The following is a 13,692-nucleotide window of genomic DNA, read 5'->3' as shown; positions in this document are numbered from 1 at the left end:
GTGTGAAGGGTTTTGACTGTGGCTTCAGTTTTGACCGATGTGTGTTAGCAATTGAAAAAAAAAAAGATGAGAATAACAGTTTGGGTTCAGATTCATATCATGACGGTAATGCAGACTGTAGAATTTTGTACGAAGTGACTTCAGTATTGAAAGATTATTAGCAATTAAAAATGAAATAAAAATAACCTGCTGTTTTGACCAGAATGTTTTGTCTAGGCAAAAAATGGTAAATAATGTGTAATTGTGTAAAAGTTGTACTTCTCCAACTTTTAAACTGTTTCAGGACTTCAATTGTTGCACTCTGTGGAGATATTTGTTTGTGTTCCCAAACACTTGTTTTACCAGACGTCTGAAAAAGCCCAGAAACTGCCCTCGAGGTTATTTAAAACTCTAACAGATACAGCTTTCAATATCATAGACCCGATCCTGTCAAGTCATACAAATACTGTACTAAATTGAGAAATACTGATATACTGTAGCCTTCATTCACTGAAAAAAGCAGTTTAATTTATTTTTACTGTTTTTACATCACTACATGCCACTCCTTTAGGCGACCCCGCCTCCCCTCCCCCGCCTCCCCCTCCACCTCCACCACCTCCACCCCCCACCTAAAAAGAGAACAAATGTGCAGGATTTGCACAACTCAAGCAATTAAACAGCTGCACAATCTTAAAAACCAACAGGGAAAGAATTACCTAAAGGACCTTTTTAAGACATTTTGTTTCAAACTGTGACAATGAAGATTGTGCGATTGGGAATTATTATTTTCCTCTGTAAGGTAGGATTTTATACAGGGCACTTTTCAAAAACTTTAGATCTCTTTAGTATTTGATTTTGTTCATCATGTTCAGAGAATATATTTATTTTTTGTGAATCTGATTCTATTTGACATTATAAATTTGTGTTTTTTAAGAGGTTTAATGAAGTTGAGAGCTAGTAGTTGAATGCATTTTGAGCCAAAGCAATGATAAATGATCCGCAGTTTAGCTCACATCATGGACTGCTGTTGTGCTGGAAATACCTTCAGTTGTAAGTGTAAATGTGCTATTATAAAGAGATTTAATATGCTTCGAATTAGGTCTTTTTGTGTGGATTTGCGGAGGAGTCTTCATGTTCTCCAGGCTTTGAGTCGGAGTTGCTGCTTTTTAAAGTGCACAGAGATTACCTTCACCAAGGAAAAAAACTAGGAAGAGGTAAGCGGTGTTCTCTTTATACAAAACACTGAAGCAACTGAAAATAGTCAAACATTTTTAGTAGACTACATCACCCGTGCCTCAACAGGGCCGGCCATTGCTCCTCAAATGCTTCTTATTCTGGAAGCAATTTATCTGCCCATATTTTGTTAGAATTTCCAGCGACATAGATAGTGTTTTCATAGTGTTCTCATAGTGTTCTCATTTTCTCACAGTTTTTTCATAAAAAATGAAAATGGTGTTTTTCATGGTGTCTCTGTGAGCACACACATGAAACAAGTGTAATTGGGCTGGAGAATCTGTAATGCTTGTGAGCCGATCTTCAGCGCTCAGCAGCACCCATGAGGGAAGCAGATAAGCAGAGAAGTAGTCCTGACTCCCCCAAGAAGTGCTGGGGTCACCGCCCTCACTCGATTAAGCATTTGCCCCCTCTTAAATGCATAGACCTGAGGCTGATAACTAAAGGCTGTGTTATACTTTCCACATGTGCAAGTGCAGGAGGGTCCGCGTGATGTAAAAATCTTCTCTCAAGTCAAGTTGTGACAATCAGCGGCTGGAGTGCCCGCATGAGCCACTGGAGGGCACTCTCTTCCTGTGTTATTTTCCACCATGGACTCATTATTGTTTAATTATGTTCAGTTGTGTTTGATTACCTGTTATTGAGTTCCTTATTTAAACCTGAGTTTTCCCTGTGTCCTGTGCGAAGTCTTGTTACACTATAAGCGTACATCTCTGAGCGTTATTCCTTGTTTTAGTATTCTGTGTTTCCCTGGACTCTTGACCCTTGCCTGTTATCTGGACCGTTTATGAACCTGTGCTGCCTGCCTCGACCTAAGCCTGTTTTGACCACGAGTTACCGGATTGCCCTTTGTTGAACTGTCTGCTTGAGTTTGTCTTCTTGTGTGTAAATTTAAATAAAGTGCTGCACATGGATCCGACCGCCTCCTTCCGTACGTTACAGAAGACTTCGCCAAACGAGGATCCAGCAGTCTTTCAGCATCCATCCACCGTGATCAAGACCCAAGCTTCCATGCTAGCCTCTCATCGATTACAGCTGACGAGACTAACATCTCTCCTCGAGGAACTAGCAAGCTCAACGCAATCCTTGTCTCCGCAGAGCTCAAGCACAGCCGCTAATCAAGCCCAAGCTCCCGCTGCACCTGTTCCATCGCAACCCAGTGTGAGTACTGCATCTAGCTATCCTTGTATGTCCCTTCCTGAAAAGTTTAATGGCTCACCTGGGGCGTGTGAAGGATTTCTTCAGCAGTGCAGCTTGTATATTAATCATCAGCCTCAGGTTTACACCTCGGATTACGACCGTGTTTCCTTCATCTGCTCACTGCTCACTGGAAAGGCTCTGGAGTGGGCAGGCGCGTTCTGGGAACCAGGTCGAATTTCGTTCCCCTCTTATGCCGTTTTTGTCGCCCGATTCAGAGAGGCTTTTGAACTCCCCGCAGGAGAGGAGGATCCCGAGGAACTGCTCTTGTCCCTGCGCCGGGGAGGTTCGTATGCGGCGGATTTCTCTCTCTCATTCCGCACGCCACTGAAGACTCATATCGCTAAACTGTTTGATCCTCCCTTGATAACCGTCAGAGGGGCTTTCAAATATACCGTTTCTGCCAAACCCACTCATCGTGTTGGATCCCGCGAGCCCGGATTCCACACTGGTCCTGTTGAGTCTGCTAATTCAGAGACAGCGGAGGTTTCGCCAGCCAAACCGGAGTTTGAGCGCGTGCCAGCCGACTTGAAAGAGTCAAGTGCGTCCTGTGAGTCAACTGAGTCAAGTGCGTCCTGTGAGTCAACTGAGTCAAGTGCGTCCTGTGAGTCAACTGAGTCAAGTGCGTCCTGTGAGTCAACTGAGTCAAGTGCGTCCTGTGAGTCAACTGAGTCAAGTGCGTCCTGTGAGTCAAGTGCGTCCTGTGAGTCAACTGAGTCAAGTGCGTCCTGTGAGTCAACTGAGTCAAGTGCGTCCTGTGAGTCAACTGAGTCAAGTGCGTCCTGTGAGTCAACTGAGTCATGTGCGTCCTGTAATGAATCAAGCCCAGTGAAGCGCCGTCGCAGAAGGAGAAGGAGGACTCGTTGGGCTCGCCAGGCTCCGGAGGGCGTTCCCAGACTCCTCGCCCTGCCGGCCCCGCCTCTGCGCCTCGCCCTGCCGGCCCCGCCTCTGCGCCTCGCCCTGCCGGCCCCGCCTCTGCGCCTCGCCCTGCCGGCCCCGCCTCTGCGCCTCGCCCTGCGGGCCCCGCCTCTGCGCCTCGCCCTGCCGGCCCCGCCTCTGCGCCTCGCCCTGCCGGCCCCGCCTCTGCGCCTCGCCCTGCCGGCCCCGCCTCTGCGCCTCGCCTTGCCGGCTCCGCCTCTTCGCCTCGTGTTACCTGCGCCTCTTCCTGTGGTGGTTTCCAGCCTGGAGGCTTTAGCCGTAGATTTCCCCAAGTATTTTTGGGGGGGGGGCCGTAGGTACCCTGTGAGGGCCATGGAGGCGACGCCTACATGGACCTTTGCACGTCCACCTTCGCCTGAGTGCATGTCACTGGTCCTGTCCAGCCCTGTGCTCCCCACGCCCTGGTCCCCTGTTAAGTGTGCTCTGCCCTGGTCCCCTGTTAAGTGTGCTCTGCCCTGGTCCTGTGTCAAGTGTGCTCCACCCTGGCTCCCTTCTGAATGTTCTCCGCCCTGGTCGCCCACGCTCCATGGTCCAGGCCCGCCTTGGCTGTGTCCTGGTCCCGTTCCCCTGCACGGGCCTGGCCCTCCATCCCATCCCCCGTTGACCTCCCCCCGGAGCTCTTAAGAGCGTCTGGAAGCCGCTCCTTAGAGGGGGGGTTATGTGACAATCAGCGGCTGGAGTGCCCGCATGAGCCACTGGAGGGCACTCTCTTCCTGTGTTATTTTCCACCATGGACTCATTATTGTTTAATTATGTTCAGTTGTGTTTGATTACCTGTTATTGAGTTCCTTATTTAAACCTGAGTTTTCCCTGTGTCCTGTGCGAAGTCTTGTTACACTATAAGCGTACATCTCTGAGCGTTATTCCTTGTTTTAGTATTCTGTGTTTCCCTGGACTCTTGACCCTTGCCTGTTATCTGGACCGTTTATGAACCTGTGCTGCCTGCCTCGACCTAAGCCTGTTTTGACCACGAGTTACCGGATTGCCCTTTGTTGAACTGTCTGCTTGAGTTTGTCTTCTTGTGTGTAAATTTAAATAAAGTGCTGCACATGGATCCGACCGCCTCCTTCCGTACGTTACACAAGTCAAGTCATCTTCGTTTATATAGCGCTTTTAACAACGTAGATTGTTTCAAAGCTGCTTTACAGAGATTAACGTATAATTTAAGGTAACAGATTGTTTTGGCTTTATAGCGGTTCTTGAATAATGTTATTTTCCAGCTAACGTTAGTTTTGATTGATTCACTTCCGTCAAAAGAATATTTTGTTTTTAAATTAGGGGCCGCTAAGACGACACCGTTCTCTCTACACAGACTTTAAACGTGAACCTGTGATAAACACTGATGGCGCTCACGTGCGCATCAAGGTAAGGGCTAAGATGTTTGGCAGAGGATCAGCAGGGCAGAAGTGGATCTAATCGCTTTGAGCAAGACATCCCAGTGTCCCCCTTGTTCCCTCTGCTCCTCCATTGCCTCTAGGTATAGATACTGTGGCTCATGCATGGCCAATGGCCAATCTTTCTGTCAGTTCTTTTGAAAGTCCTGGAGAATAGAGAGCATCTTCTGCTGGTGGCTCTTTTTTGGTTCAGATAGGGTTCTCAGATCTGGGAAGACCTTCGTTGGGAGATTCCAATCAGAGCTGATATACTCTCTCGGGCTCGGGGTCTGTCTGATGAAATGTGTTGGAGATCACAAAGACCATTTTGAATGTAAGATCCCCCTCTACTAAGAATTTACATTTTTGGGTGAACTAAACCTTTAAGAGGTTCTGCAAAGAAGAATGGGAGAAACTGGCCGAACATAGGTGTGCCAAGCTTGTAACATCATACTCAAAAAGACTTGAGGCTGTAATTGGTGCCAAAGGTGCATCAACAAAGTATCGAGCAAAGGCTGTGAATACTTGTGTACATGTGATTTTTTATTTATTTTATTTTTCTTATAAATTTGCACAGATGTCAAACAAACTTCTTTGATGATGTCATTATAGGGTATTGTTTGTAGAATTTTGAGGAAAATAATGAATTTAATACATTTTGGAATAAGGCTGTAACATAACAAAATGTGGAAAAGTGAAGCGCTGTGAATACTTTCCAGATGCACTGTACCTTCATCTCCATGAGGAGAACATGCTGGAAGGAACACCGTTCTGAAATGTGGGTGATGCTCAAACCAGTCTTGCACCTGTGCTGAATGGTGAAAATGGAAACTGTCCCAAACAACTAAAATATTTCGCTCAATTTGCTCCTGATCACCCTGAGCAAAGTGGATTTCATGGGAAGCTTTCTGTGTTGAGCGTCCCCAAGACAGAGTTGTGTGCCACAACATCAGTGGATTGCAGCAGTTGTTGTCCAGGGACATTGACTGTGCCTTTTATTGGGATGGGCTCTCTCTCCAGCTTCTCTCAAGTAAAGACCTTATTATAAATGATAATTTATGACATGGTCAATTAGGGTGGCTCTGATTTAATTTGAAGCCCGTCTGTACCCTATCCTTCTCTCGTCCCTCGCCATCCATTGCCTTCCACTCTGTACACAGAAATGTGTCAAATCGATTAAGACCTTTTTAAATAATTATAAGTAAATAATACATGAAAAGATTAACATGTAACCTTAAAACTCAGGGAACCAGGTTTACACGTGATAAAATGTTTTATTTATTATACCAGTTAAATCTCTTTTTCTGACAGTAATTTTTAATTCATGCGATGGAAGAACAAGAACGATCTTCCAGTCCGCTGACGAAGAGTTTGACGTGAACACGGATGGGACTGTAACTCTGAAGAGACAAATGACTCTTCATGAAGGCCACAAGGTGTTTTCTGTGGACGCTTGGGACTCCAGTGGAAAGAAGCACACGGTATCTGTCAGAGTCGAGCATGTCCATCATCATCATCATCATGAGGACCATCACATGGACACGGTCATGAACATCTCCTCTCCGCAGGTACAAACAAGTTCCTTCCAGAAACTGCTGTCAGTACAGTACAAGCCTGACCTCTATTGGACACTTCAGTTTTTATGTGTGGTTTATGTTACTGTAAATGGACAATTCAATTTCTCTACATGTTTTGGACTAATTATTGGAGGCCTGTGTTAGATTACAGATTAATTAAAGTGAAGAGGTCTCAAATCACCCTAAATTGGTTTATAAGGGACCCAACAATTGTACCCTCCCCATATATTAATACTGTTACTGATTTGAATAATACAGTCAGTAGCTGTAGTAAAAATTGAGATGCAAAAATGATCCATTATTTAACTGTAAACAAAAATGTTTTGTTGCTCAGTTTCTTTTACTAACTTTTTCAGATTGAATCTCCCTCTGACGATCTGGTTCTGATGTTTCCAAAGACGTCTTCGGGTCTGAAGAGAGCAAAGAGAGGTTGGGTTATTCCTCCAGTCAATGTAATTGAGGATAGCAGAGGTCCTTTCCCAGAGAAACTGGTCCGGGTGAGTGAAAATCATGAAGGGAATGTTCAAAATTAGATGAACGAGAAAGAGGTTTGTCTGTTATTGACATCATTAGGGCCCAAGCCTTGAAAAGGCGAAGGCCCTATTGTTTTCCTTCGGATTATTATTATTATTATTATTATTATTATTATTTTTCTTACGACTATTCGGGCACTTTTGGGGGCCTTAACGTGCTCAAAAACTCTTGAAACTTTGCACAAATGTCAGAACCCGCGGCCATTAGAGCCGGACTGAAGCTGGTACCCGGGCGTGGCAGGGGGGCTCGACAGCGCCCCCTGGAACGCGGTCCGAAAACCTGGTCCATAAATCAAACACGCTTGCGTGTAATAATATGAAACTCGGTACACTTATAGATCTAATCGGTTCATATATCCTTCGTGCTCTGACTTTTTACCCCAGCCCAACAGGAAGTCGGCTATTTGGCGTAGTTTAAAAAACACATGCAATGGAATTTAAAATACTCCTCCTAGAAAATTCAACCAATCACCACGAAACTCGGTGTGCATGAAGTCAAGACATGGAGGATGAAAAATTGCCAGGGGATTTTTGATATCTCGAACGGTTTGGCCGTGGCGAGGAAACGAATTTATGGCGAATATTGGAAACAGGAAGTGTGTTATAACATCCTCATACATTAATTGATCTGGATGAAACTTCAGCAGTGTGTTCGCTGTAAGAGGCAGATCACATGGATGTGACTATTGTGAGTCAAAGTTATAGCGCCACCAACTGGCAGCAGGAAGTGTGTCACTTTCAAAATGCTTTAAAATCACCCTCTTATTTTTACCCGATTTGCTTCAAACTTCATCTGTATAATGTAAACACACGACAGATGTAGACCTGTGAAAGGATTATTGATATCTTAAATACTGTTGCCATGGCAACGCATCAAACTTTAATATTCTTTTTTAAAGTTTTTGAGACTCTTAACATGCTTGAAATTGCATGAAACTCTACAGACACTTTACATTTATTGCCTAGTACACTTGTGCAAAGTTTCAGAAACGGGCGTGGTAAGGGGCTCAGTAGCGCCACCTTTAGTCAAAAATGGGGTATTAGTTTTACCTACAGTAACAAAAATCGGTATTTATATTTATCTCCCCGAGACGGACAACTTTCTAATTGACAGTCATTAGCTCCGACCAACAGGAAGTCAGATATTTTTGTTTGAATGTGATTTGATGGGAATTTTGCCAGTCTCTCTCAGTGTCTGTGTGTGTGAGAGAGGAGGGGGGGCTTTATTTTAACCCTTTCTCTGCTGTGTGGGACTTCTCGGGCACTTTTGGGGCCCTTAACGTGCTCGAAAACTCTTGAAACTTTGCACACAGGTCAGAACCTGCGGCCATCAGGGCCGGGCTGAAGCTGGTACCCGGGCCTTTAACGGGGTCCGAAAACTTGGTCCATATATCAAACTGAATATTGCATGAATTAGTATGAAACTCGGTACACATATAGATCTCATCGGGCCGAACAACTTTCGTGCTCTAAGTTTTACGCCAGCCCAACAGGAAGTCGGCTATTATGGGTTGTATGAAAACGCACGCCCCTGGAATTTGATATACTCCTCCAAGAAATTTAATTTGATCTTCACCAAACTCGGTCAGCATGAAATCAAGACATGGAGGATGCTAAATTGCGGATGGCTTTTTGATATCTCGAACGGTTTGGCCGTGGCGAGGAAACAAATTTATGGCGAGAAAAGAGAAACACAATGTGTTATAACGTCTTCATGCATTAATTGATCTTGATGAAACTTCAGCATTGTGCTCGCTGTAAGAGGCCCATCACATGTATGTAACCAATGTGAGTCAAAGTTATAGCGCCACCAACTGGCAGCAAGAAGTGTGTTACTTTCAAGATGCTTTTGACAAAAGTGGGGGGTTAGTTTTACCTACAGTAACAAAACTTGGTATGTATATTGTGCACATCGAGCCGGACAACTTTCTAATTTACAGTCATTAGCTCCGACCAACAGGAAGTCAGATATTTTGGTTTGAATGTGGTTTTGTCTCTCTCTGCCTCTCTCTGCCAGAGTTCCCCCTGCCATTCTGTGTGTGTGAGTGAGTGTGTGTGTGTGTGTGGAGAGGGGAGGGCACACACACAGACAGCCCCCCCCCCCCCCATTGTGTGTGTCTGTGTGGGGAGGGGAGGCAGGGCACACACACAGACAGCCCCCCCTGTCTGTGTGTGTGGGGAGGGGGGCAGAAAGACTCTATTAAAAATATGTATATTGTGCCATCTAGTGTTTTATACTATGTATATGTGTTTTTTTTTTTTAAACAATTGTTTTAAAGTACAGTAATTTCAATGAATATATATACCCCACTTTCATAGGAATTTTCGGTGTTGTGTACTTACAATGGCTGCTGATTTCATGTGTCCGTTAAGTCCATGAGACTGTAGGGTGTCTAATTTTTCATTTTAGGTTTCAGAAGGGTTCTCACGCATACTTTGTGGTTGATATGTGCCCTCGATGCGCACTTTTGCAGAACCCACACTGATGCAAGCTCTAAAGCAGACTTCTTCTCGACAGTCAAAGCGGAGTTACGTTGTTGCCCGTCGTGCACAGGAACCCTAAAGGCACCGGGGTGGCGGGTTTTTTATATATATATATATATAAATAAATATAGCTGCAAGCAGCGATGGAGGGCCCAAGCCGGTGGCAGCGCCAGCCCGGTGCCTTTAGTGTAACTAAAGGCACCAGGGTGGCGGTGCCACCGGCTTGGGCCCGTAATCGCTGCTTGCAGCTATATTTTGTTATTGTTCTCTTATTGCTTTCTGTATTTAGATAAAGTCGGACTATTCTAAGGAAGTTCAGATGCAATACACGATCACCGGTGAAGGAGCGGATCTGGAGCCTAGGGGGACTTTTACTATAGAAAGATTATCAGGGAATCTGTTTGTGACTCGGCCACTCGACAGAGAGAAAAAAGCTTTATACAGAGTAAGTTGATTTTTTATATTCTCTAACTTTATTTCTTAGTGTATTTCAGAGTTGTATTTTCTGATCATTCTTAATTCTATGAAACCTGTCACCAGTTAATCAGATAAAACATTTTCCTTTTCATTTGTTTGCTGAGTTTAAAATATATATTTTTTATTTTATTTGTATATCTACTAAAACTTAAGTCAGTTTTCTTCAACTACACTTGCATATTGACATATCAAAGCTAACAGACAATGGACTAAAATATACCATTCTTAATTTAATTGTGTTTTCAAACAACCTCAAATATTTGCCTCTTAACATGCCCATATTTCTCCTCTCTTTAGCTTATAGCTCATTCTACTGGAGTTGGTGTGGATATCAAGGATAGTCCAATGGAAATTATTGTAAATGTGCTGGACCAAAATGATAATAAGCCTGTTTTTACTCAAAATCCATTCAGTGGAAATGTTCCTGAAGCTTCTGAGATTGGTAGGTGTATGATGCAGTTTCTCAATTAAATGGTTTTTAGCAGTTTTTTCTTTTTCAAATGCCTCTTCAGTTTTACCATCGAATCCGTCTTTATTCTTCTCTCACTGAAGGTCATGAGTTTATGATAGTCACAGCCACTGATGCAGATGATCCACTGACTAACAATGGTATTGTCAGTTACTCAATCGTCAAGCAAGATCCAGAATTGCCAAAACCTAACCTGTTTACGATCAACTCTGTTACCGGAGGAATTCGTGTGAATGCTTTAGGCTTGGACAAAGAGGTGAGAAATGATGAATGGATCTCGCATTGGTGAAGAATAATTTCATGTAAACAAACTCACCTGAAAACTTCTTTCTTTTCAGACATTTCCCAGATATACTGTGTTAATTACGGCTACTGACATGAATGGAAGAGGTTATGCAACCACTGGCACAGCTGTTATTACTGTGACTGACAGCAATGATAACGCTCCTCAGTTTGAGCAAACCTCGGTAATGTATATTAATACTTTCAGGCTGTTATAATAAGCATTTAAACTTTATTAATACTGATTTACACCATACTTCTCTTTGTTTTAGCACACTGTATCTGTCCCAGAGAATAAAGTAGGAGCTGAAGTGGCCAGACTCACAGTTACTGATGGAGATGAACCTGGATCTCCTGCCTGGTCAACCAAATATAAGATTATTGCCGGTGACAAGAGTGGGTTTTTCAATGTCAGTACTGGACCCAGCCAGCTAGAGGGCATCATCACCACTGTAAAGGTACTGTGTGTTGCTCGTGTGTTTCCACAGGCAATTCGTTGTGATCATGTTCCTTTAGTAAAATATGCTTTCTTTTCCATTCAGCCCCTGGACTTTGAGAAGAACAAGCAATTCATTCTGTCTGTGATTGTTGAGAACGATGATCCATTTGTCGGTTCTTTGGCCACTTCCACTGCCACAGTCACGGTGAATGTAGAAGATGTGAACGAGTCTCCGGAGTTTAATCCAAAGGAGAAGATTATTAACAAACGTGAAGATTCACCAGTTGATAGTGAATTGGTTACTTATAAAGCCACTGATCCAGACACTGCAAAAGCACAGAAGATAACGTAAGAAATGTTGCAATTCATTTTCCACTCTCAGACAATCACCCCACCACAATGTCATGATATCATTTGAAAGTTCTGACTGATTTCTCTAGAGATTCAGATCTTGTAGAACAATAAAAATCACATAGTCTTCCATTGATATACTTTTTAATGTTTTTTTGTTTTTTTTCAAACAGCCTCACTAACAATATTAACCCCTGGGAACCACCTTAGCTTACTGTCTAGCTATTAAGGCCTATATCCCTTCCAATGTAAAATCTTCAAATGCAGAATTCAAATCATAGCATGCCTGTAAATCTTTTTGAATTTCAAAATATTTTAAACTACCAGGCGAGACTTAAGTTGTTCTTTCTGAACATTTCTAGTTTTAACCTGTATGTTTGGTTCCTTCCAGGTATAAAATTGGCAGTGATCCTGCCGGCTGGCTGAGTGTAAATCCAGACACTGGAGTTATTAAAGTCAAGAGCTTCATGGATAGAGAATCTCCCTTAGTCAAAGATGGCAAATACAGAGCTATCATTTTGGCCTTGGATTATGATGGTAATTTGTGTTTCTTTTTTAAGAGAATAATTCCTGCTGGCCTTTTTCTGATGTCTGTGCTTGTGTGCAGCTGATGCTCCAGCTACTGGCACAGGAACCCTGATAATTGAATTGGAGGATGTAAATGACAACGCTCCTGTCATCAATGAAAGGAATATAAAATTGTGCAATCGTGGTTCAGGCCCAGTGCTTCTCTCTATAACGGACAAAGATGGACCTAGTTTCGGTGGTCCCTTCAACGTTATTCCCATCGGAGAATCCAGTAAAAATTGGTCCACCGAGATGAATGCCACATGTGAGCAATTACTAATGTTTTAAAGAGAAATTAATCTCATTCTTTCATTCATTACACATTGAAATATCTGTCTGTCTTGGTATACATGTCTAACTATAATAATCTTCCCATTTTAGCAACCAGTGTCTTTCTGACACTTAAGTTTGCATTGGAGCAGGGTGACTACAATGTTGTCCTGAAAGCTAGTGATCGGGAGGGCTTGGATCAGGAAAGCACCATTCAAGCATCTGTGTGTGACTGCGAAGGAGAATCAGTTCAGTGTGCTAACAAAGCGGTAGCAGCAATGCCACTATCTGGAGTTCTGGGAATCCTGGCAGGAATCATGCTTCTGCTGTGTACGTAATTTCTCCCATGCATTCATGTGTGTGCATGTAGTTGGTCTTCCAAGTTGTGTATGCATACATAAAGTTAAAGTGTTTCCCACAGGATAGAATGTTGTACAATTTAAAGAGAAATGCATCAATCTGATCACTTTGAGATTTCAAAATCTCCAACCCATATTCAGTGTGCAGATTGAACAAAGAAAAAGTCTGTGACTTGTACCTGAAATTTATCACGCTTTTTGATTTTTGGTTGGTTTGACAGCAATGGCTCAAAACATAACATTAAATACCTTTTGTTATTGAGAAGTTAAAATATATTTTCTGGCCGCCACAGTCTAGTTAATAAATGGGAAACACTGGTTTCTATTTGTGGCGGTCAGTGTTGATATTGTGGTGTGCCACCACAGAGAAGTCAACGTATGGGAAACACTGTACATTTATACTGCAGAAAAGGAGTTTCATTGCTAGCAAGTTATTCCAAACATATTCACTCTTTGAATTGAACTCCTGTAAGATCAATAGCAATCTAATTTTCCTTGACCTCTTTAGAGTTCCTATTCAATCTTTCTTAGTTCATTATTACTGCTGAATCCTTTAGGTTTGCTGTGTTAAATTTGTGCTTCTTATACCACAGTGCTCGCTCTTCTTCTGCTCTTGTTCATGAGGAGGAAAAGTAGTACCAAAAAAGAACAGAGATCAGGAAAGCACCGTTCAAGCATCTGTGTGTGACTGCAAAGGAGAATCAGTGCAATGTAGTCACCGTGACAACGCCTCTTGCCTAGCAAGCAATACATTCTTTCTATCGGTCACGTTGTGTTTGTCTTTTACATCTTTATAATTCATTAATAATTTATTCGTATGTAATCATTCTTTTTTTTTTCTTTTTTTTACACTTGCTGACCATTATTTTACATTTATTATATCTATCTCATCATAACATTGCTGTAATCATTATTATCTAAAGGATAATGTACAGCCAGATGGTTTCTTATACATTTTAAAATTGTTTTTGTACTATTTTCACAATTTGTTTTTCACATTATAACATTTTTACTAATCGCACAACAGATGCACAAACATTTCATAATATTTTCTGTTGACAAATTACAAGATCCAAAATCTCACTGTAACTTTTTAACTCTTTACTTACCTTTCAAAGTATTTGCCTATCATAATGTTATGAACATTAAACTTTCTCATTTGC

General features: G+C 42.5%; 1 protein-coding gene across 1 annotated transcript; it reads left to right on the top strand.

Annotated features, from left to right (window-relative positions):
• Positions 1-614: 614 nt before the first annotated feature.
• Positions 615-13,692, top strand: LOC306994409 (cadherin-1-like). The gene is made up of 14 exons (XM_079604889.1): positions 615-778; positions 1,079-1,193; positions 6,033-6,289; positions 6,655-6,795; positions 9,605-9,760; positions 10,090-10,234; positions 10,345-10,517; positions 10,600-10,728; positions 10,816-11,001; positions 11,086-11,330; positions 11,725-11,870; positions 11,941-12,165; positions 12,282-12,500; positions 13,123-13,692. Exons 1-14 carry the CDS (start codon positions 737-739, stop codon positions 13,215-13,217), a joined length of 2,274 nt encoding a protein of 757 aa, XP_079461015.1. The 5' UTR covers positions 615-736; the 3' UTR covers positions 13,218-13,692.

This window comes from Phoxinus phoxinus (assembly GCF_949152265.1).
Source record: "Phoxinus phoxinus genome assembly, chromosome: 2".
In the NCBI taxonomy this organism is placed as follows: Eukaryota; Metazoa; Chordata; class Actinopteri; order Cypriniformes; family Leuciscidae; genus Phoxinus; species Phoxinus phoxinus.
This window is presented reverse-complemented; position numbering and strand designations above follow the sequence as displayed.